General features: G+C 38.5%; 1 protein-coding gene across 2 annotated transcripts in view; it reads right to left on the bottom strand.

The window, feature by feature from the left end:
- The window catches only part of tcf12 (transcription factor 12), a 206,672-nt gene that overhangs the window by 178,276 nt on the left and 4,404 nt on the right, over positions 1-23,992 (bottom strand). For both annotated transcript variants that reach the window (XM_062027644.1, XM_062027653.1), the window contains exon 3: positions 18,154-18,226. In XM_062027644.1, the coding sequence (XP_061883628.1) occupies positions 18,154-18,226 (73 nt within the window). The remainder of the gene's footprint in view (positions 1-18,153; positions 18,227-23,992) is intronic.

The following is a 23,992-nucleotide window of genomic DNA, read 5'->3' as shown; positions in this document are numbered from 1 at the left end:
GTGTTTTATCAATCAGTGGCTATGAGAAACACCCAGCACACATAACTATGTAAAACGTCAATCGTGCATTACATACAAACAACAAAATCAATTGAGAATGAGATATTAAATAATCCCTGGAAACCATAAAGATAATTGTAGCACAAGGATTATGACCTATACAGCTATGAAGGTATTTTCAGCCAAATTCTACTGACTCTGATCTACAGAAGACCAAGAGCCTCTTTACTGACTCTGATCTACAGAAGACCAAGAGCCTCTTTTACATAAAGATACCATGCAGCAACACTACCACTGTCCAGTCTACACAAGACTAACTGACTAATTGACTTGACCCAGTTGTTGATTTATTATTTGATTACTTCTTAAATTCATTAAGTTAGACCTGATCATATGTTTGACAAGTGACTTGTATAACAATATAGGTTGTTTTTTTTCTTTACCAAGCAAACTTCACTGCCCGCAACTGAATGAAAATGAGCAACACCAGTATCTACTTCCTCTGAAACAAGCATCATCAACACAGCTGGAAGAGAGAAGCGACGACTCTCTGTCAGGGGCTATTTTTTCCAATCCATCTTTCTCTGGCGCGTCTTGCTGGTCACACTCCGCCTCAATTATCTGGCTATGCCCAGCTGAGATGCAATAGTCCAAACTCTCATTCCAGGCAATTTCCACACCTCTGTGTGCACACTCACTCGCCTTATGTTCACAATCACTTATGTAGGCGCTTCTACCCCTCTTTGAGGATCACAAACACAGTAGGACAAACTGGAAGGATGGCCGAAGGAGGCAGGTAACGTGTTGTTGGCCAGATATAAAGTACTTTGGAAGTTCAGCACTTTATTTTGTCATCAGAATTTTCTGTAGAAAATACTCCCTTGAACTTAATAGGGGAAAAATGTGAATCTCTACATATAAATTCATACTGTCTGTTGGTATTGCCGATATAATGACTTCACAGCATAGCCGGTTCTAGGCAGACGTATATGAGCGGGCAGTCAGAAATGTAAAGAGGGCACCATGTATACACATTATTCCATCCGGCTGCAGCACATTTTTTCTGTGCTAATACAGTATTATTAGAGTAATACATTGCTGCCTTCTTCATTGAATTTGGTTATTAGCTATGTGTCCAACTCCAACCTGGAAAAGTGGATTGCACTTTTTCAGGCCTTTGCCTTCAGACCTGTACAACTACCACCTGAAGACTAAGCTCCTGCTGTTATAGCTCCATTGACGTGTTTATGGGGTGGTGTCTATGAAGTTTATTTTAAAAACATGAAGAGATTTATGCAGTTTGTTTGCCACATTACAAGCGAGGTCCACAGAATGTGTTATTAATCACATGTATAACACACTCACGGGGCAGACGGACTATCTGTGTTAGCGCATATAATAACAATATTACTACTACTTGGTTAATATTCAAGTCACGAAATGTAAATGGAATACTGTTGGCGCTTTTTGAATGGGTATTTATCGGATTTTAAGTGTGGAATAGTGGTGCTCTCTAATGGACTCTGCTGTAAGCGGACTTTTGTTTACGTTTATTTAATATTTAGAATGCATTAAAAAAAAAATCTGCCGTCATGTCAATCATAATGATTGTGAACGATAGGCAAAATGTAAAAAAGTGCAGTTCCTCTTTAATAGATCAGCTTTGCCTTTGCTATCATGTGTGCGTGTGTTTTGATACACACAAAACTTGAGTAGATCAGGCACTAAGTGTACTCACTGAATTTTATACAAAGACACACAACTAATCACTGCACTTTTTGGTTTGTCTGACTCTCAACAATGTTGCGTTTTTTGCATAGGCACTGTCTGGCCTGAAAAAATGAACTATAATTATTTCTGTAGAAGTATACCTAATGTTAAATTGTGTTGTTTAGGGCCAGAACGGTGTTTTCTGACTCTGCAATGCCATCACCTCAAGTAAATGGTCAACCTGCAGTATTGTGATGCATAAAAGGACACAAAGCTGTCTGACGCTCTTATAAAAATTCTGAATATTTGAACGCAGCTAAAATTTGTTACACCAGCAGAATATTATGTTGTACAGAAGTACACTGCAACATTCAGTATTGACAACACCTGCTAGTACCTTCATAGTTAAATTTTTCTGAAGAAAATCTGGAAAACAACAACATGTAACTGATTGGTTGAGCTTCAGTATGGTTCTTCTGCCCAACCTTTAGACCAGGGGGCTATTCAACTGGAGGCCTTGGGCCCAAATGCGGCCAGGGAATGACTTTATCAAACTAAAAAATAAATATAAGGAAAAAACTAGAGTGCTCCTGTTCTAGAGAGGAACTTGGACCAGTGTAAATTGGTAAACGTTGACATTTTAACCTTTTAATGGCCACTGCAATGGACATTTGTGTTTTGCAAAACAGGGCTATTTTTTCCGGAAATGTGTAATGTGTAAATCTGGGACCTAGGGTATCACATTTTGTGTCATCTCATGTGTGCTTTTAAGGCAATAAAGTTCGTTGAATCCTTGAATTGAACCCTTGAATATCGAGATAAGAATGATAACCGTGATCATTTCTCAGTTTTTTCACACTGTTGTAAAACATATTAGGTTTATTCTAGTGAGAAGATCTTTATACATATTTTCAGTTCAGTTCAGTTTCAGTTTATTTCTAACATGCATACGATACAATGTAATACATCACATATTTCCAGTTGTTTCAATACAGCACGTCCAAAAAGGAGTAGGAAGAAGCTGAGATTATTTAACCCTACCCCTTTTCATACCATAGCAATTTTATCCCATTTCCTTGTTCTCTGTAACAGAACAGTGAATACATAAATAATAAATGAATAATATACCATAGTAAGTAAAGAAATATTAAATACATAAATAATCTTTATCTCAAAAGAAAAAAAAGTGTTTAAGATGTTCATCATAATTATTGTTCTGTGTACTTTTTGAACTCTTGTTGTTTGAACAGTCTCTTAAACTGAATCATATTGGTGCTTTGTTTGATTTCTGTGGTTAATTCATTCCATAATTTCATTCCACATACGGATATGCTAAAGGTTTTAAGTGTTGTACGAGCATATAAATGTTTTAAATTAGATTTTCCTCTAAAGTTATATTTCTCCTCTTTTGTTGAGAAGAATTGTTTTACATTCTTGGGTAGCAGGTTATAGTTTGCTTTGTAAATATTTTAGCTGTTTGCAAATGCACCAAATCGTTGAATTTCAATATTTGTGATTCAATAAATAAAGGGTTTGTATGTTCTCCAATAGCCAACATCATGTATTATTCTAACTGATCTTTTTTGGAACACCGTTAGTAAATGAAGCACACATTTGTAGTTGTTTCCCCATATTTCTACACAATAACTCAAATATGGTAACACTAGTGAGCAGTAGAGAATATGAAGTGATTTATGGTCCAGAACATGTTTTACTTTATTCATTATTGACGTGGTTCTTGCTACTTAATGTTGTATATTTTTACATAAGGTTTCCAGTTCATTTTATTATCTATTCTTACACCCAAAAATGTGTTTTCTTTTACTCTTTCAATATCTACTCCGTCTATTTGTATTTGTGTTTGTCTTTCCCTTCTACTGTTACCAAATAGCATTATTTTAGTTTTACTGAGATTCAAAAGATAGTCTGTTTTTGTCAAACCATCTTTTTATTTTTTTCATTTCTTCTGTTATTTGTATTAGCTTTTGTGTTTTATCTTCTGAACAAAACGCAGTTGTATCATCTGCAAATAATACTAACTTTAAGTCCTTTGTAAATTTACAAATGTTGTTTATATAAAGATTGAACAATTTCGGTCCAAGTATTGATCCCTGAGGTACGCCACAAAATATTTTCAGCTCTATAGAAGTGTGTTCTCCTATCTTCACGTATTGCTTCCTGTTGGTTAGGTATCTTCTAACCCAGTTCAAGACCAACCCTCTGATTCCATACCTTTCTAATTTGTTTATTAAGATGCTATGATTAATTGCGTCAAATGCTTTTGTTAAATCCATAAACACTGCAGCAGCACATTTTTTGCTATCCATTGCATTGGTGATCTCTTCCTTTATTTCGATTAATGACATTGATGTTGAGATGTTGGCTATGAATCCTTATTGGTTGTCTGTGAGTGTTTCGTTTTTATTTATCAATTTGTCTAATCTGTTGATAAATAGTTTTTCAATAATTTTAGAAAATTGTGGAAGTAGAGAAACAGGTCCGTAGTTTGAAAACGTGTGATTGTCACCAGTCTTATAAATTGGTACGACTTTTGCTATTTTCATTTTATCTGGGAATTTGCCTGTTTGAAATGATAGGTTGCTGATATATGTTAAAGTTCTGAAATATCTTCAATAACCTTTTTATCGTTTCCATATGAATTTCGTTACAATCAGTTGAGGTCTTGAATTTACCTTTTTTCACAATATTGATTATTTCCTCTTTTGTCACTCCTTCGAGGAACATAGAGTTGGGGTTTCTATCTATGGTGTCATTCAAGTCCTCAACTGACTCGGGATCTGGAATATTTTCCTACAGATTTGGTCCCATGTTCACAAAGTACTTATTGAAGCTTTCAACTACTTTGTTCATATAGTAATTTTTTACACTTCTAAGAAGTATTCAGGATAGTCCTTTTTAGCACCATTTTTAATAATGCTATTTAGGATGCCCCATATTGCTCTCATATTGTTTTTGTTCCGGTTCAATAATTGACTGTAATATTCTTTTCTACATTTTCGTAGTATGCCAGTTAGCTTGTTTCTTATATGTTTTGTCCTTGTCCTTGTTTTCTGCTTCTGTAGGCGGCGGAGGAAGACAGCCCTGACACCGATGAGGACACCGGTGAGGACACCGGTGAGGACAGCGGCTCGGCGGCGGACGGCGAAATGGCGGTCGACGACACCCCGGTCACAAGTAAGGACGGCAGAGCGGAAATCCTCGCAGCCTCCCCCCAGTCCCTGTTGGACAACACTGCGGCGCCTGGACCCCCCGCGGCCTACACAGGATTCAGGGGATTCTTTGTCCAACCCTGGTCGTTTTTCTCAGCCTCACCCAAGCCTGCGAAAACCACCCCAGCCCCCTCTACCTGGGACCCCCCTCTCCAACTCCGCCCCTCCCCCATACCTGGATCCCCCATCACCTGGCAGACGAACAATGGGCCTCTCTCCCCCTCCCCCAAGCCTCTCCTTCCAAACAGTGAATTGGAATCCACTACAACAACAACCAACATGGTCATCCCACCATTTTCTGGACAATACCTCTCCCCAGCGGACTCTGATGTTCTCTTTGGTTCCAGTGGGCTACACATTATCCACCTTAATGTGAACAGGCTCGCTGGAACCAAACTCGACCAAATCAGAGAAATGTTCAATAAGGTAAAAATTCTGTGTTTCTCTGAAACTAAATTAGATCAAAGTGTTTCTGACTCAGAGATAGAGATAGAAAACTTCTCAGTTATCAGAAAGGACAGGAATAAACATGGTGGGGGTTTTTGTATGTATATTCACCAGGATATAAAATATATAACTCGCACTGATCTTAACCACAATGCCCTTGAATCTGTGTGGGCAGAAATCAAATTCAAAAACGCTAAGCCGGTACTGATAGGGACTGTATACGGACCCCCTAATCAGAGTGATTTCTATGGGGCTCTCGAGGAGTGCTTAGCTGAGGTAGACAACGTGGAGAAAATTATAACCGGATATCTGAACACAGATATTCAACGCAGATATGCGCCTGTCTTCAAATCTTACAGCAAGCTTTGTAATCTGCACGGTCTCACCCAGCTAATAATACTACCCACAAGGGTGTGTGATTCCACACAATCAACCATAGATCTCATTCTCACATCAGACCGGCCTAACATAAAAAATAGTGGGGTCATGATATGTGGTCTTAGCGACCACTATCTAACCTTCTGCACCCGCAAAATAGCTAAACCCAAAGCCAACGGCCACACAACAGCTCAATCCAGAGCCCTTAAAACATACTCCAGTGATCATTTCAACGTAAAACTAGGTGAGTGGGACTGGTCCCCTATGCTCACGAGCAACCTGGTCGATGATGCTTGGATCGCTTTAAAACAGCGTTCCTAGCGATACTAAATGATATGGCTCCCCTGAGAACAGTCAGGATCAAACCATGGATGAATCCGGACCTATTAGCTGCCATAAAAGACAGAGACAGAAAATACTCCGAATACCAAAAGTGCAAAACTGAAGTAGATAAACAACCCAATAATAACCTCAAATCACTCCTTACAACACTCAAAAAGCAATGCATTAAATTAAGAAATAAGGCAAAAAAAATTACATTAACGACAAAATAGAGGAAAACACAAATAAGCCACGTGAGCTCTGGAAAATCCTCAACAACCAGCTTCCTGGCTTCAGCCAGAAACTTAAAAGCAGACTCACCAACATCAACATCAAGGAGGGTGACTCCCTCATTACAGACAAACTGGAGGTAGCAAGCAGACTTAACACCTTTTTCAACAGCATAGCCACAACTCTAGTTAACAAGCTGTCCCACCACTCTGGTCGCTTTGCATAGTAAAGTTTTAACTTGCACTTACAGATGTAGCGACGAACTGTAGTTACATACAGTGGTTTTCTGAAATGTTCCTGAGCCCATGTAGTGATATCCTATACACACTGATGTCGGTTTTTGATGCAGTACTGCCTGAGGGAACGAAGGTCACGGGTTTCAATGATGGTTTTCAGCCTTGCCGCTTACGTGCAGTGATTTCTTCCATTCTGAACTTTTAGATGATATTACAGACCGTAGATAGTGAAATCCCCAAATTCCTTGCAATAGCTTGTTGAGAAATGTTGTTCTTAAACTGTTCGACAATTTGCTCATGCATTTGTTCACAAAGTGGTGACCCTTGCATCATCATTGTTTGTGAATGACTGAGCATTTCATGGAAGCTGCTTTTATACCCAATCATGGCACCCACTTTTCCCCAATTAGCCTGTTCACCTGTGGGATGCTCCAAATAAGTGTTTGATGAGCATTCTTCAACTTTCTCAGTCTTTTTTGCCACTTGTGCCAGCTTTTTTGAAACACGTTGCAGGCATCAAATTCAAAATGAGCTAATATTTGGGAAAAAAATAACAAAGTTTACCAGTTCGAACGTTAAGTATCTTGTCTTTGCAGTGCATTCAATTGAATATAGGTTGAAAAGGATTTGCAAATCATTGTATTCTGTTTTTATTTACGATTTACACAACGTGCCAACTTCACTGGTTTTGGGTTTTGTACATCCATGTGATGTTACTGACAGCTAGTGACCAGTGTGCAGTACTACACATAACCTCAATCTATTTGTGGTGACACGTCTCCATTAGCTATGCTCTTAAAAAAACACACCATAGATTCCACTAAGGCTGTGGGCTAAATTTCACTAATCAGAATCGACTCAAAATATCCTTAGTCGAAGACAGCCCTAGTTCTCGGAGAAGGATAGTGTCATGTTAAAATACACTGCACAAGTTCAACTTTGCTTTTAACCTGTCTTCATTCACAAAATGCCTATGTTAGCCTTCTTTAGCTCGGAAAAGATTCCCTGCCAACTCTGTGACGTCATCTCTGGTAAACTCTATCATATTTTCCTAACAGTTACACCACAGATAGGCGCATAGGCTTTTTGATACCAATATAAGATAAGACCACGTACACAGATAGGCGCATAGGCTTTTTGATACCAATATAAGATAAAACCATACATGGTTTTCAGTTTTAGCTTATATTTTTAAATGTGATTTAGAAGTATTTAAAAACAACACTACACTACCTAAACACATTTTTTCACTTTCAGAGTTTTAAGGGTCAATCGCATGAATGGTTTTGGCTTAATTTTCACACCGGACCTCACCACCCATGACCGCTGTTGTATATTTACCTCAAGCACTTAAATGGCTGACACTCAAACTACCCAGTAATCAAGGAATATAGATGCTTCGATAAACATAGGAATCAGAAAGCTGGTTATAGAGTTTCCTTTCAGAAAAAAACACCCTCAAAAGAGGTGTTGTCTATCAGTGATTGTTTGTAAAGTTCACTTCCATCAGTCCATCTCTTGGATCTTAGCCTTAAATTGGAATGAGAGATTCCTTTATGCATATTGTGTGTCAGTGGGGAGTGATTTCATTTCCTTTGCTGAGGAGGATTGAGGTGTTCTAAAATTCATCCTGGCAATTCAGTTCATGCATGACAGCGTTGTTCTCCTGCCTTTGTCTTTCTCTTCAGTTCGACTCGATGTGTGTCTTTCATTTCACAGATAACCGAGGACAACAAGGCTTTGTGGGCGCACACAAAACATGCTCTCAGAAAACATAATGCTTGTTTGTTGACTTTGCCTTCTAACGTCACACAATAGATGTGCTTCGGTTTAATGTCCTATAGCATTCAAGTGAAGGAAGTCATGCCGAGATGTGAAATCTGACCTCTGTTTATTCCAAACAAACCATCCACTAACTTGTTTGACAGTTAAGGTGCTCTAAGATCAGAGGTGCAATTGTTTTTAGGCACCTAATGAGCAGTTGTATGTGCAAACAAGGAACTCAGCCATGTTTAAAAGCTGCTACCCAACCATCCATCCATCCATCCATTTTCTACCGCTTGTCCCTTTTTGGGGTCGCGGGGGGTGCTGGAGCTTATCTCAGCTGCATTTGGGCGGAAGGCAACCAGTTAAATAAAATAACATTATACTAATACAGGGCTCGAATTTAACCACGGCAACCGCAGCAAAAGCCGCGACTGCCCTTTTCACTTGCCGTAATACTCCAAAAAATTGACCAACATCGGCAGCAAGAACATGCCATGACCGCCCTTGACTTTTTACTTGTAAATGGACGAGGGATGTAACAGTAAACAGTATAATGATAATTTGCGATAAAATTCCCGACGGTTAGTAATACCGTCTAATTTTTTAATTATCAAAAACCCGTCATTTATTAATGCATTTTAGGCAACAAGAAGTCAGGTGCAGGCGCACTAACGTCGTTTGGCTTGATAATCATTGCGGATAAGCACTTGGTTTAACGTAATTTTCCCTCGCTTAAGAGCGCACTGCTGTGTTCAGTTGGAGACCAGTGTGGACAATATTGTAGACAGACGCACTTGTGCCCACACTAAAAGTATACAGCGAATGAGAAAACAATTTGATGTTGCTTGTATTTTCTCAATACAGCATCCATCAGCTGCTGTGACAGAGGAAACATGCAGCAGGCGATGTGTCGACTCGTGAACGTTGTCACAACTTGTTAATAAAGTCTTTAGTTTGTTTACTGGGATGTTCACTCGTCCTATATTTAACTGCAAACTGTATCAGTGTTCAAATTATATCAATACTGGCTAAAATGTTTTGTCATCTCATCGAATTGTACGCAGGCTGAAAGGATTGTGTATTCAATGTGAGAGGTGTCACTCTTTATTTTTGTTGGCCAAACTGTTCCACTGAACCACTAAGATTTGTTGTTGGAGAAGAACAAAGCTTGTTTATTAGACTTCATCTTCATTAGCCAAACTGCTTTGAGTTTTATTTTGGTATCAAAAAGTAAACATGTTTTTTTACATTACTTGTATTTTTTTCATGCACAAAGGTATTACTTCAAAAACCTTTAGTGTGACACAGTTAGGGTTGGGTATCGTTTGAATTCGAACGATTCCAATTCCGATTCTGATTCTTTGTTTCGATTCCGATTCCTGACGATTCTCGATTCCGATTATTTTAAGAGGCAGGGTCAAAAAAAAGTTTAGGATATTTTAAATGAACTAGCTAACCTACAGTCTTTCTGAATGAAATAGTCTGACATTCTCCATCAATTTTAATCCTACTAACTTTTTATGAACTTTACTATAAATTCCTCACAGGGCTGTTTTCAACTAGAATATAAATATCAAATCTATGAACTTGAATATAAATATTATAAATTATGAATACATTTTCCCAGGGGTACACTTTCCTCAAGAGAGCTTTATTTTTGAAAACCTCATGAAAACACATTTACACACACAAGTGTATGATGCTGCAGGTACTTAAAAATGTTACCGTGCTCCCACTGATGGGCTAACCTGGTGCAGAAAAGCAAATAAACAATAAGAAACAACTTGCAAAACCCAGTCCAGATTAGCAGCAGGTACAGTATAAAATCAGAGACAGTTCTTGTTTAGGAAAATGACCACATCCGCCTTCTCAGGCAGGATGCGTGAGCGTTCTGGACAGATAGTGTCTCCTGCTGGGGAAAATACACGTTCGCTGGGTGTGGAAGAAGCTTGAACGCATAAATAGGAGAAAGCGCGATCTGACAGCAAAGGATAAGTCTTTTGTTGGTTCCACCGGACCATCACCATGCAGCAGGGTCGTCAGACATAAGTATCGGTGGAACGTCCTGGTACATCTGCAGCTCACTCTCCACTCATTTCTTGATGGACATGGAGCTCTGTTATTTCGCGGTTATTTCATTTTTTTTTTGTAAAGTAAAGCCACACTTTCGACCGCCGACGCCCGCTATCCATGCTTGAGCTTGACTGACTCGCTCGGCTATGCTAACACTTTCGGCGGTGGGCGCTTCTTCATTGGTGCTCAGCGGCTTCTTCTTCCGGTTAGGCGGACATATATTTTTTATTTTTTTTTTCCCTGTCGGCGGACTGGGTATCGAAAATAGGAATCGAAATTTAAACTTTTGAACGATACCGGGAGAATCGGAAAGTTAGTCCCGGTTCCAATCGATACTCGATACTCGATACCCAACCCTAGACACAGTATTTTGTTAATGTGTTATTGTGTATAGTTCAGAAGTGTGGACTCGAGTCACATGACTTGGACTCGAGTCAGACTCGAGTCAAGAATTTGATGACTTTAGACTCGACTTGACAAAATGTAAAGAGACTTGCAACTCGACTTAGACTTTAACATCAATGACTTGTGACTTCACTTGGACTTGAGCCTTTTGACTTGACATGACTTGCTACTTTCCCCAAAACCCAAAGCTTAAAAAGTTATTTGGGAGCGCTCCGTATCTTTCATTTTGTACGTGTCTGTCTGTCTATCAGCGTGTGTGCTGCCTGTCAGCTGGTGTGCTGTCAGTACAACAGCCAATCAAATTAGTTATACGTTGTTTTCATCACACAGCATTCATCCAATCAAATTGCAGGACAACCACCGAACAAGAGTTGTCAAACAATGCGGCAGAGAGAAACAATTATGCCAAAGTTGGTTTCGTTCGGGTATAAAAACTACGACTTGGTCAACAAAAAACGAATTGCGTATGCAAATCACGCAGTTCGAATATTACAGACGGAGACGCAACAACTTCCAACTTCGTTCGACATTTGAAGTTGCCCAAAGAAGGGTAAGTTTTGAATGTAAGATAACGTTTATTGGCTAAGTAACATGACTTTTATTTGCTGTGTAGTTAAATCAGTGAGGCTGTAAACTCACTGCTAACGTTATAACCATAGACATGTTTTAAGGGTACGCAGCATCGAGCGCTACTGCCTACTGGCGCAGACGAGACGCGGGGCCGCCATCTTGGAGTGGTGATCCGCTCCACTCAGTGCAATTCATTTGTCAGGAGCAATGAACTGTCAGCGCATTTAATTCATTTTACCTCACTGAATACCACTGATTTTCACGCGGTTTTTTGTCATACGTGTAGCTATGATAACGGACACATGTTTTGGCAAGTTTTATTATTCATAGTTTGCTTAACAGTAATATAATATTCTTATACGCTATAAGTGACCAGACGTCCGAGATCAAAACTGGGAATATAATCCCAGAGAAGGGGGAAAAAACGGTAAGCTATTTTTAAATTGAAGAAACAATATGATTAGGTTATATATACATGCGTATATCCTACATAAACAATGTATGAATACATTAGATATCTATATATCCTAGGGACCTATAGACTGTATCTCTGTTGCTGCAGCAGCAGAGAGTTTATTCTGTCTTGACACTTTGTATTGATATTTTGTATTACATTCTTCCCTTAAATGATAATGTTTACAGTGATTGTTATGTATGTATTTTTTATGTATGTCGCTTTGGATAAAAGCGTCTGCCAAATACTTAAACATATATAAACACCTGAAAGTCTTTATATCAGCTAAAACCACCAATTTGTTTCACTACATTCAGAATAAAACCAAATGCTGTTTTACCCAACAATGTTAGTATTTGAATATTGCTACTTGAAGACTTATTCCTGGTTACAATTATACTGTTAAGAAAGTATTGTCTTATATTTTGCCTAAAATGAGAATGCATCATAATCAGTGGCGGCTGGTGAATTTTGTTTTAGGTGGGGCTGAAAGTTTGTAAACCAAACCCCTGTAGGGGCGTCATCCTCCCCCAGAAGATTTATTTGTGATTTTCACATACAAATATTGAATATCTTTGCTCCTTCTCAACTCTGTGGTAATATTATTTTCATAAAATACAACCAATAGTATGTTAATGTTTGTTTTTGCAAATGTGTTTATTCTGTAAAGGAATGAGTTAAATGTTTAAAATTGTTTAAACTATTAAAATTACTGTTAATAGTGCTATTATGAATTGCAATGTCAGCACAATTTTTTTTCTTGCAATTTCAAATGCACTTGTTTTAATAAATAAATACAGCGTTTTAAAAGCATACACAATCTGTGTAAAAATATTAGTATGTGGTTAAAAGGACTTGAAAGGACTCGAAACTCAAAATGCAGGACTTGGGACTCGACTTGAGACTTTCCAGTCTTGACTTTGGACTTGACTCGGGACTTGCCTGTCTTGACTCGGGACTTGACTCGAGACTTGAGGGCAAAGACTTGAGACTTACTTGTGACTTGCAAAGCAATGACTTGGTCCCACCTCTGGTATAGTTCATTCCTATACGACATATTTCTGCTCAAACTCTTAATGGATCGGTCCCGATACAGCATCTACATGTACATAACTTAAAAAAAATACCTCTCTCTATCAAAATGTAAAAATAGAGATAAAGGCATCATGTAATGACAAAAAGCTGACAGTTGATATTAATAATGAATACAAAAATAAGTTTATGTATGTGTGTATATATATATATATATATATATATATATATATATATATATATATATATATATATATATATATATATATATATATATATATATATATATATATATATTAGAGATGCGCGGTTTGCGGACACAACCGCGGACTCCGCGGATAATCCGCGGGTCGGGCGGATGCATGACGAAAAAAATTGATTTTAAATAGATTCGGGCGGGTGGCGGTTGAACCAATTCAGAAAAAAAAATACATACCGTATTTTTCGGACTATAAGTCGCAGTTGTTTTCATAGTTTGGCCATGGGTGCGACGTATACTCCGGAGCGACTTATGTGTGAAATTATTAACACATTATTGTAAAATATCAAATAATATTATTTATCTCATTCGCGTCAGCGACGAAGCAAATGGCAGCCATCGTCACACACACGCCAACCAATAAGAATTCGGCGGGGGCGGGTTATGGCAGAGATGCATTGTGGGTTTTGGAATGCTAACTGCTATAGGCTATACGCTACTGCCGGAGCTATTAAAATGGACCACATCAACGTTGGCGGTAACTTATAAAAACTGAGAAGGACTGAACTAAAATGGCACCGAAAAGGAAATCATATACTGCAGATTACAAGCTGGACGTAGTGAAATATGCAGCAGAAAACAGCGATCGAGCAGCCATCGTCACACACACGCCAACCAATAAGAATTTGGCGGGGGCGGGTCATGGCAGAGATGCATTGTGGGTTTTGGAATGCTAACTGCTATATGCTATACGCTACTGCCGGAGCTATTAAAATGGACCACATCAACGTTGGCGGTAACTTATAAAAACAGAGAAGGACTGAACTAAAATGGCATCGAAAAGGAAATCATATACTGCAGATTACAAGCTGGACGTAGTGAAATATGCAGCAGAAAACGGCGATCGAGCAGCAGAAAGAAAGGACGCTAGGGGGGGGGGGGTTGTACGGGGGAAGAAATTTGGCGTGACAGCTGCAGCAGTGCCTCATGAATAATTGCCTGTTTCAAAGAGTGCTGCTCGTTTTTCGTATGTGGGTAACAACATTTAACTATGTATTTTTTGGCACGCATTGAATGTTTCTGCTGCATTGGATCAGTCTCCTTTCTGCCTTGCATCGTCTATATTAGATATATAACAATGGGTGGGTGGCGGGCGGTTGTGGTTTTGATAAAATGTTAGTTTGGGTGGATGACGACTTTTGTGATGCGGTTGCGGATGAAATAATTGCCTATCCGCGCATCTCTAATATATATATATATATGTATATATATATATATATATATATATATATATATATATATATATATATATATATATATATATATATATATATATATATATATATATATATATATATATATATACATTTATACATATACATATATATATATATATATATATATATATATATATATATATATATATATATATATATATATATATATATATATATATATATATATATATATATATATATATACATTTATACATATACATATATATATATATATATATATATATATATATATATATACATACATACACTATATTGCCAAAAGTATTTGGCCACCTGCCTTTACTCACATATGAACTTGAAGTGCCATCCCATGGAATTGTCCAAAATGTTTTGGTATCCTGGAGCATTCAAAGTTCCATTCACTGGAACTAAGACGCCAAGCCCAACTCCTGAAAAACCAACCCCACACCTTAATTCCTCCTCTATCAAATTTCCTACTCGGCACAATGCAGTCCGATTGTAGCGTTCTCCTGGCAGACTGGTCCGTCAGATTGCCAGATGGAAAAGCGTGATTCATCACTCCAGAGAAGGTGTCTCCACTGTTCTAGAGTCCAGTGGCAACGTGCTTTACACCACTGCATCCCACCCTTTGCATTGGACTTGGTGATGTATGGCTTAGATGCAGCTGCTCGGCCATAGAAACCCATTCCATGAAGCTCTCTGCGTAATGTACATGGGTTAATTGGAAGGTTTTATGAAGTTTGGAGCTCTGTAGCAACTGATTGTGCAGAAAGTCTTTGCACTATGTGCTTCAGCATCCGCCGACCCCTCTCTGTCAGTTTACGTGGCCTACCACTTGGTGGCTGACTTGCTGTTGTTCCCAAACTCTTCACTTTTCTTATAATAAAGTTGACTTTGGAATATTTAGGAGCAAGGAGATTTCATGACTGAATTTGTTGCACAGGTGGCAGCCTATGACAGTTCCACGCTGGAAATCACTGAGAGCGGCCCATTCTTTCACAAATGTTTGTAGAAACAGCCTCCATGCCTGAGTGCTTGATTTTATACACTAGGCCAAGTGATTAGGACACCTGATTCTCATCATGTGGATGGGTGGCCAAATACTTTTGGCAATATAGTGTATATATATATACTGTATATATATATATATATATATATATATATATATATATATATATATATATATATATATATATATATATATATATATATATATATATATATATATATACAATATATATATATATATATATATATATATATATATATATATATATATATATATATATATATATATATATATATATATATACATATACAATATATATATATATATATATATATATATATATATATACAGTGTATATACTGTACATATATATCCATCCATCCATCCATTTTCTACCGCTTGTCCCTTTTGGGGTCGCGGGGGGTGCTGGAGCCTATTTCAGCTGCACATGGGCGGAAGGCGGTGTACACCCTGGACAAGTCGCCACCTCATCACAGGGCCAACACAGATAGACAGACAACATTCACACTCACATTCACACACTAGGGCCAATTTTAGTGTTGCCAATCAACCTATCCCCAGGTGCATGTCTTTGGAGGTGGGAGGAAGCCGGAGTACCCGGAGGGGACCCACGCAGTCACGGGGAGAACATGCAAACTCCACACAGAAAGATCCCAAGCCCGGGATTGAACTCAGGACTACTCAGGACCTTCGTATTGTGAGGCACATGCACTAACCCCTGTATATATATATATATATATATATATACCTTTCGGTCAGCGGCTTGCCCGGGCCGTGGGGCCGGGGGAGTCCCGCGGGGCCGACGTCATGCTCGTATGTATGTATGTATGTATGTATATATATATATATATATATATAAATATATATGTATATATATATATATATATATATATACGTACATGGAGCCCCTGCCTCGAAAGAAAATATTGTTTGCCTTGGTGCCCTTCCAACTTGCTTTGATGCCCTAAATTATGAGCCCTCCTTTAAGGCAACACTTGCCTTGACCTTCAAAAGTTAAAATTCGAGGCCTGCTAATATACAGTCCTGCTACGGACATGTTTGTCAAAGTGCTTGGGTTGGCGAATGGGCCAAAGATAGCACAATCTGAATTGATTCACTAAAACACTACACTCTTTTTATCAGTGACCAGGCAGGGGTGGGTGCAATCTACATAGCCCTTCTTGTTCAATCGATTAAAAAAAACATTTGCATTTGTTTTCGGTCCATAACACATTGTTACTCTCATGCCACGCCATGGTACACCAAACCCCACAAGACAACTGATTCAGATGAAGTCAGACTCAATTGAAACCCAGGGTTGAAGCACTCATTCCAAGGTCAAAATCAAACACTTTCAAAATCAACGTCAAGGTTTTCCAGCATGCTACAGTGAAAAGGTAAATTACATATCTGCATACGCCAAATTATTTTACTTATTTACATTAAAAAGTATTACTCTTGTAAACCTGGGTTTTTTAGTAGGACCTAAAAACTTAACAGTACTATTAAGTTGTTTTAATTTTACAATAATAAAATAATCAGTCTTAAGGGGGAACTGCACTTTTTAGAAATGTTACCTATCATTCAAATTCGATCAAAAGTCTGCTTACAATGGATCGCTCTATTCTGGCTATAAAGCACTTAGAAAAATCTCCCAACACTTCCATCGAGGTTTTATATACACACTGTAAGTATATATATATAATGTAGTAACAGGCATATTAATAATAACATGTAATATTAACGTATTGTCATGTGTCAGTCACAGCGTGCAGTGAGAGCGCGAGCAGGGCATGATCCACCTAACTAGCCAATCATCATTAGCGCTTTTACGACGCCGTTATCATCCCTGCCCCTTCTCTCTGCATGCAGCTAATGTGTGGCCGAAACCTGACACCTTGCGCTTCATTCAACCAAACTGTAGTAGGGAACCACTTCACATTCTCAGTAACAGCAACGACGTTACGACAATGGGAACAGTAATTATTTAGATTACTCGTTACTAAAAAAATAACGCCGTTGGTAACGCTGTTATACTCTGACGCCATTATTACCATCACTGCTGGACAAACTAAAAATAGTTTGTCTGCGTTAGCGCTTATACTAACAATATCACTAATAAGTGTTAAAATTCCGGTCACAAAATGTAAATGGAGTATTGTTGGTGATTTTTGGATGGTTATTTAGAGGGCCTTATAATCGGAAAAGAGAACATCCCATTGACTCCATTGTAAGGGGACTTTTATTTATGTTTATTTACGAGTTAGAATGCATTGGAAAAAAACAAATATGTCTTCTTGTCTCATAATGATTGTGAACGATAGGCATAATTCCAAAAAAAGTGCACTTGCCCTTTAACTTGATGAATGACAAGGGCATAGTACTTTTTACAACTTCCAGTTGATATTGTTTTTCTTTTAGCACTCCTTTTTGGGTCTGCTCTTTCTTTTGCAGCAAAAAAGCCACAAAAGCTAAAGAAAACCATAAGATATACAAAAAGGTAACCTTTTGGTGATTGTGATAAGTTTAAAATCCAAGGTTTTATGCGCCTTTAGAGGCATATTTATGAACATTTTGGTTGAATTTTAGTTTGCACAAGATACTATCCTTTTTATTGATGATTGAAGCTATTTTCAGACTTTGAAATTACAATTGAACTTAAATTCAAATATTAATGACTTCTCATGTATTTCGAACTGTTGTGAAAACTACAGATATGTAATTTAAAAGAAAAATAAGTCAGTAAGCAACTGGTGTGTGAACAACCATGTAGTGTACTACACTATAACTGATATGTGTGTTGGGTCCTACCTGCTGCACTAAACTTGCTGCTACCGAGTGTTGTTGGCCTGTTCTTCCCTCTGTTGACAGGTGGAGAAAACATCTGGGAAAGAAAGAATGTGGACTTTAACAAAGAATTCACAAATTCATTTACAAATATGCAACTACAGTGGTACCTCAACTTAGGGGGTATTTTGTGATAGGAGCAGTCTCTCATGTAATTGTTATGCTTTAAAATTGAGAGCATAAATTTGAGTTATGAGCCTCCACGCAGTTAGCTGGCATAGTGAATGCCGCAGTGAACCCCTGAAGATCAGTTCCAGATCCAGTTTTACTTGCTGGCATTAGCTTATAGCTAGAGATCGAAATAATGTTGTTTTCCAACCAGTGGAAACCATTAGCAGTGGTCGAGCTTCTACAGCCTTCCCGCCAAAGTCCTCCGTTGGTGCCGCTGAGGCTTGCTCCTCCAACCATGGCTGGGCTTCCTGTGCACACCTGAAGCTGCTTCAGGATGCGTTATCCAGGGGGTCTGTCACTCTGCCACACTACAAACCTGCCGCTGCCCAGCCTTGTGTAATAGTAACCCTCCCAGTACATGAAAAGCGTCCACTCTGCTCCCCCACAACTTGAATCGTGGGAGAACAGCAGAACAAGGAGTGTCAAATTAATGCAATTTAATTACAATAGTTAATTAATTAAGATAAACTTTTATAGACCTGTATCTATACCACAATGGGGAAATTATGTGGTTGCAGTGCAGATTTTTACATTTAGTAACAAAACTCAGATGTAATGAAAAACAAAACAATTTGTACTAAATAATATATATTGCACACTAATGTATAGAGGTGGGGAAAATAAAGGATTTTTAGATGCATCGCAATTCGACATAGACGATTATAAAATCGATTATTAAACGTCAATAATCGATAATCAATTATTTATTGTAAATAAAATAAAACAAACAGTTCTAAAATGTAGCTAACTGCACCGAGCCACCTCACTGAGAGATCCGACCAGCTTCTTTATTTTAGGACACTTATGTTCAGTTTTGCACACATTTTCATGAATTTAATAAATGTGGGAATTAATTGAACTGTTTTTATTACAAATGCACCGTTCTTTAAAGTTGCAAGTGATAAACACTCATTTAGTGAAAAGGTAACAAATGTAAAACTGTATCAATATACATGAATTAAAGATGCATCAATAATTGAATTTTAATTGAATCATAGCTCCTGAATCATAATCATAATCGAATCGTGAGGTGCCCAAATATTTCCACCTCTACTAATGTACAGATAGTAGATGATGTATCGATAAATAATTTATTAAATTAAAATTTAAATGTGGAGTGCCATCTCCGGGTGGTGGAGCTGATCTTGCCCTAAGTGCAGGAGTTCAAGTACCGCAGGGTCTTGTTCACGAGTGACAGAAGTGTGGATCGTCAGATCGACAAGCGGATCGGTGCAGCGTCTGCAGTGATGCGGACCCTGTATCGGTCCATTGTGGTGAAGAAGGAGTTAAGCCGAAAGGCAAAGCTTTCAATTTACCAGTCTATCTACGTTCCTATCCTCACTTATGGTCATGAGCTTTGGGTTATAGCCGAAAGGACAAGATCACGGGTACAAGCGACCGAAATTAGTTTCCTCAGTTGAGTGGCGGGGCTCTCCCTTAGAAATAGGGTGAGAAGCTCAGTCATTCAGGAGGAGCTCAGTGTAAAGCCACTGCTCCTCCATATCGAGAGGAGCCAGATAAGTTGGTTCGGGCATCTGGTCAAAGCTCCCTGAACGCCGCCCTGGGGCGGCGTTTAGGGCGCGTTCGGCCGGTAGAAGACCACGGAGAAGACCCAGGACACAGCTGGGGAGAGCTAGACGCAGTAGCTGGGGGAGATGGAAGTTGGGGCTTCTCTGCTAAGGCTGCTGCCCCGCGACCCGACTTCGGATAAGCGGAAGAAGATGGATGATGGAAAATTAAAATGATCAAAAAACGCCACTGATAACTGCACTTTGATTAACTCACGGATGGACTAGCACCAGCTCACTAACTTAAATGCTAACATAAAAACAAAACGCATTAACGTCTTTACCCATTAAGAAACAACATTCCCAAATCTAAACTTACAAAAATACATTGCTGTCTGAGTAACTAAGATATTCAATTGAACCTACAAGCTGTGTTCTCTGAGACAGAGTGATCGATCTATATTTGGAGGAATACGAGACAAAGGTGTTTTTACGGTGCGTTCAAGGACCGCTGAACAAAGTAGGATGCCAAAAAGCCCACCAGAAATAATAAATAATAATAACAGATTTTATTTGTTACACACTTTTCATTTAAATAAATCTTAATGTGCTACGATACAAACCAATATTTAAAACAATAAAAGCTTTGCCATTAAAACAGATGAAAGACAGAAGTAGAAGAAACACTTAATTTACTAAATAATGAGTTTTACCAGTGTGTCTATTTATTTAAAAAAATAACTTGGTCAATAGATTTTAGTTTGTGTATAAGTACTTTTTGAGCACATTCAACCATACCGGGATAATAATGATAACCGTGATAATTTTGGTCAGAATTAAATTTCACATGAAATTTTCCTATCGTTACATCCCATGTGTATGAGACAAATGTGGTTGACAGTCAGGAAAGTCAATCAAAGCCAACTTTTCCTCCGATCCGTTTAACAAAGATTAACATGTTATTGTGACAAATGTACGTATTCATTTGTTAAATCTGTTGTCCAAAACCAATATTGGTAAGACATGCTAACACTATTGATTGATGTGATTTATTTTATGTTATGTAAAGCAGAGGAAAAGCAACAAGTTCAACATACAATACAGAAAATTGTTCTTACTGTTTTTTGATGTATTAACTCCGACACTTTATGTGGACCTAATGTTTTATTTTCATGAATAAACCCAACTGTATCTGTTCAAAACAATAAATGACTATAAATAGCTACTGTTTTATCAAATACCTATGTTAATATTAAAGTAATGAATTCAAATGAAGTTTACAGCTTTTCTCTGCATTTTTAGGTGACATTAAAAATGAGATTAATTACATTAATTAATAACAGATTAATAAATTAGTAGCTCATTTTTTATTGTATTCACTTGACAGCACTAAGCATAACTAGTAAAGGTGTAACAGTGTAGTTGATACCATGGTATTTCGGTTTCAAAGTCTTCACAATAATACCGTGACGCCTTTGTGAATTTTTTTCCAGCGCTTTAGCGTTGGCCAAGTCTGGAAATAAGCTACATCTTCTAGAATCCTCTGTGCAGTGCAGTGTGCCAAGGTGGGAGCGTGGAATACCGTAAGCAGGAAGTGAATTGTGTTCGTAGTCGATGAGAGGAATTGTTTTTTGGACATTTGCTGAAAAATGTCATCAAAATCTAACCATAACTATTTTAGTTATATTGCTAACAAACAGACAAACAAACCCTGGCAAAAACATAACCTCTTTGACAAAGGTAAGAAAGTCTGCATTCTGAAAAGCAATACTTTCGTCTAGACCGTTTCCAAGGCGACACAGAGCTAGCCGGTCACATCGCACCGCACATAGGTAATCACCAAAAAAAATGTACAATGCTGGAAATATGATAAAACTGAAAAACTACTGGCAGCACGGTGGAAGAGGGGTTAGTGCGTCTGCCTCACAATACGAAGGTCCTGAGTAGTCGTGAGTTCAATCCCGGCCTCGGGATCTTTCTGTGTGGAGTTTGCATGTTCTCCCCGTGACTGCGTGGGTTCCCTCCGGGTACTCCGGCTTCCTCCCACCTCCAAAAACGTGCACCTGGGGATAGGTTGATTGGCAACACTAAATTGGCCCTAGTGTGTGAATGTGAGTGTGAATGTTGTCTGTCTATCTGTGTTGGCCCTGCGATGAGGTAGCGACTTGTCCAGGGTGTACCCCGCCTTCCGCCCGATTGTAGCTGAGATAGGCCCCAGGACCCCCCGCGACCCCGAAGGGAATAAGCGGTAGTAAATGGATGGATGAAAAACTACTTGATAAATCCTCAATCCATCCATCCATTTTTCCATCGCTTGTTTTTCTCGATGTCGCAGGGTGCTGGAGCCTATTCAGCTACACCTTAGCAGAAGGCTGTACGAGTCGCCTCCTCATAAACTGTCATCCAAAAAGATATTTAAAGCCAGCAAAGCCAAACATCAGTCTGTGAGGTATTTACATTATTAAAAGTTAAGTCGTTAGTTAACTTTTCTGAGAAACAGCATTTTCCAGACAGAACATGTCCACTGTGGAGGACACTGCTTCTCAAAAAGTAAAAGTAAACATTATTGTTTTATACTGGATGTTGATTACTTTAAATACACACAACTGTAAGGTTTTTTTATATTTACTTGTAACAGCGGATGTCCCCGCACAATGATTTGCACTTAATAATTTATGTTTGTAATAATAAATATAATTAGATAGATAGATAGTACTTTATTGATTCCTTCAGGAAAATTTAAATAGAACATTTTAGCATTATTTTTGTGTGCAATTACAGTGTGTGTGTTTATCCTAAACATTTCTGCCACCTCATTTTACACACTATAACATTGTAAACCTTTTTTTGGACGTACACCACAGTAATATCGTATTGAGGCCTTAATGCCGTGATAATATCATACCGTGGGATTTGATACCGTTACATCCCTAATAACTAGGACTATCCGCTTTTTCAAAGACATTACTCGCTGCTATCACACCCTTTGTGATCAGTCTTTCTCTTCTGTAACTCGGCTAATTGTCTATGTTGGATCTAATGAGACGACAAGACACCAATTAGAACAGATCAAAGAAGATTTTGAACTCCTCTTCAGTTTGCTGTAAGAGGTCAATGCTTTACGTTATTAGTACATTAAAGTGGAACCCTCTATTTGCAAACTTTTTAATTGACTAACTTTTGGATCGGCCCAAGTATGCCTCCACATGCAAACCTTGTCCCTGCGTACGAATGCTTCATTTAGTCATGCGTTTTTGCACCTGAAAACAAAAAGGCAGGGTGTATCATTGTAGTGGAGGCGGAGCCTTCCACTCACTTTCTGCACAAGACACTCACTTCTCAGCGTTTCAGTATGGGTGTCTCTTGTGTGTTTATCCCCTTTTGATTAGTTGTGTCCATTATGCTAACTCATTATGAGTCCCTAGGCTGACTGGCAACACTAAATTGACCCTAGTGTGTGAATGTGACTGTGAACGTTGGCTATCTGTGTTGGCCCTGCGATGAGGTGGCGACTTGTCCAGGGTGTACTCCGCCTTCCGCCTGAATGCAGCGGAGATAGGCTCCAGCACCCCCCGCAACCCCGAGAGGGACAAGCGGTAGAAAATGGATAGATGGACGGGTTATGAGTCCCAAAAAGAAAACAGACCAGTGTGGATAAAAGGAAGGGAATCCCTCAAGATTAAAAAAATACTACTTGCAAGGAGTTCTGTACATCAATGGCGCTTGCTAGTATGACTGATGAAGATTGACGAAGCAGGCTCCAAGACCATGCCACAAGTTTTAATTGTAAAAACACCGGACTTTCCTGGCAAAAGATGCCAGAGCAGACACGTTTACCGTTCCTTAAGCAACCATAGAGCACACACGCTTACACGGATAAGGGGGTTTTGAGGGCGGTCCAGCCCCTGAGCACCCGTCTTTCTTGCTCCCTCTGTCTGTCGGCTCCTTTAATTCAGCTCTTTGTCGATGTGGGTGGATTTTATTTTTGTATATTTTTATTATTGTAGCAATACGGTTGTTAAAGTTAAGGATCGTTTGGGAGGGCACCATAGTGGGTGTTTGTGTGCGTGTTGCCAGAAAAGTGCATACAGCACAGTTCTGCTTGTTATTAAATATAAAGTTGA

Source organism: Entelurus aequoreus, linkage group LG02 (assembly GCF_033978785.1).
Source record: "Entelurus aequoreus isolate RoL-2023_Sb linkage group LG02, RoL_Eaeq_v1.1, whole genome shotgun sequence".
Classification (NCBI taxonomy): Eukaryota; Metazoa; Chordata; class Actinopteri; order Syngnathiformes; family Syngnathidae; genus Entelurus; species Entelurus aequoreus.
Note: the sequence above shows the minus strand (reverse complement) of the source record. Positions and strands in the feature narration are given on the sequence as shown.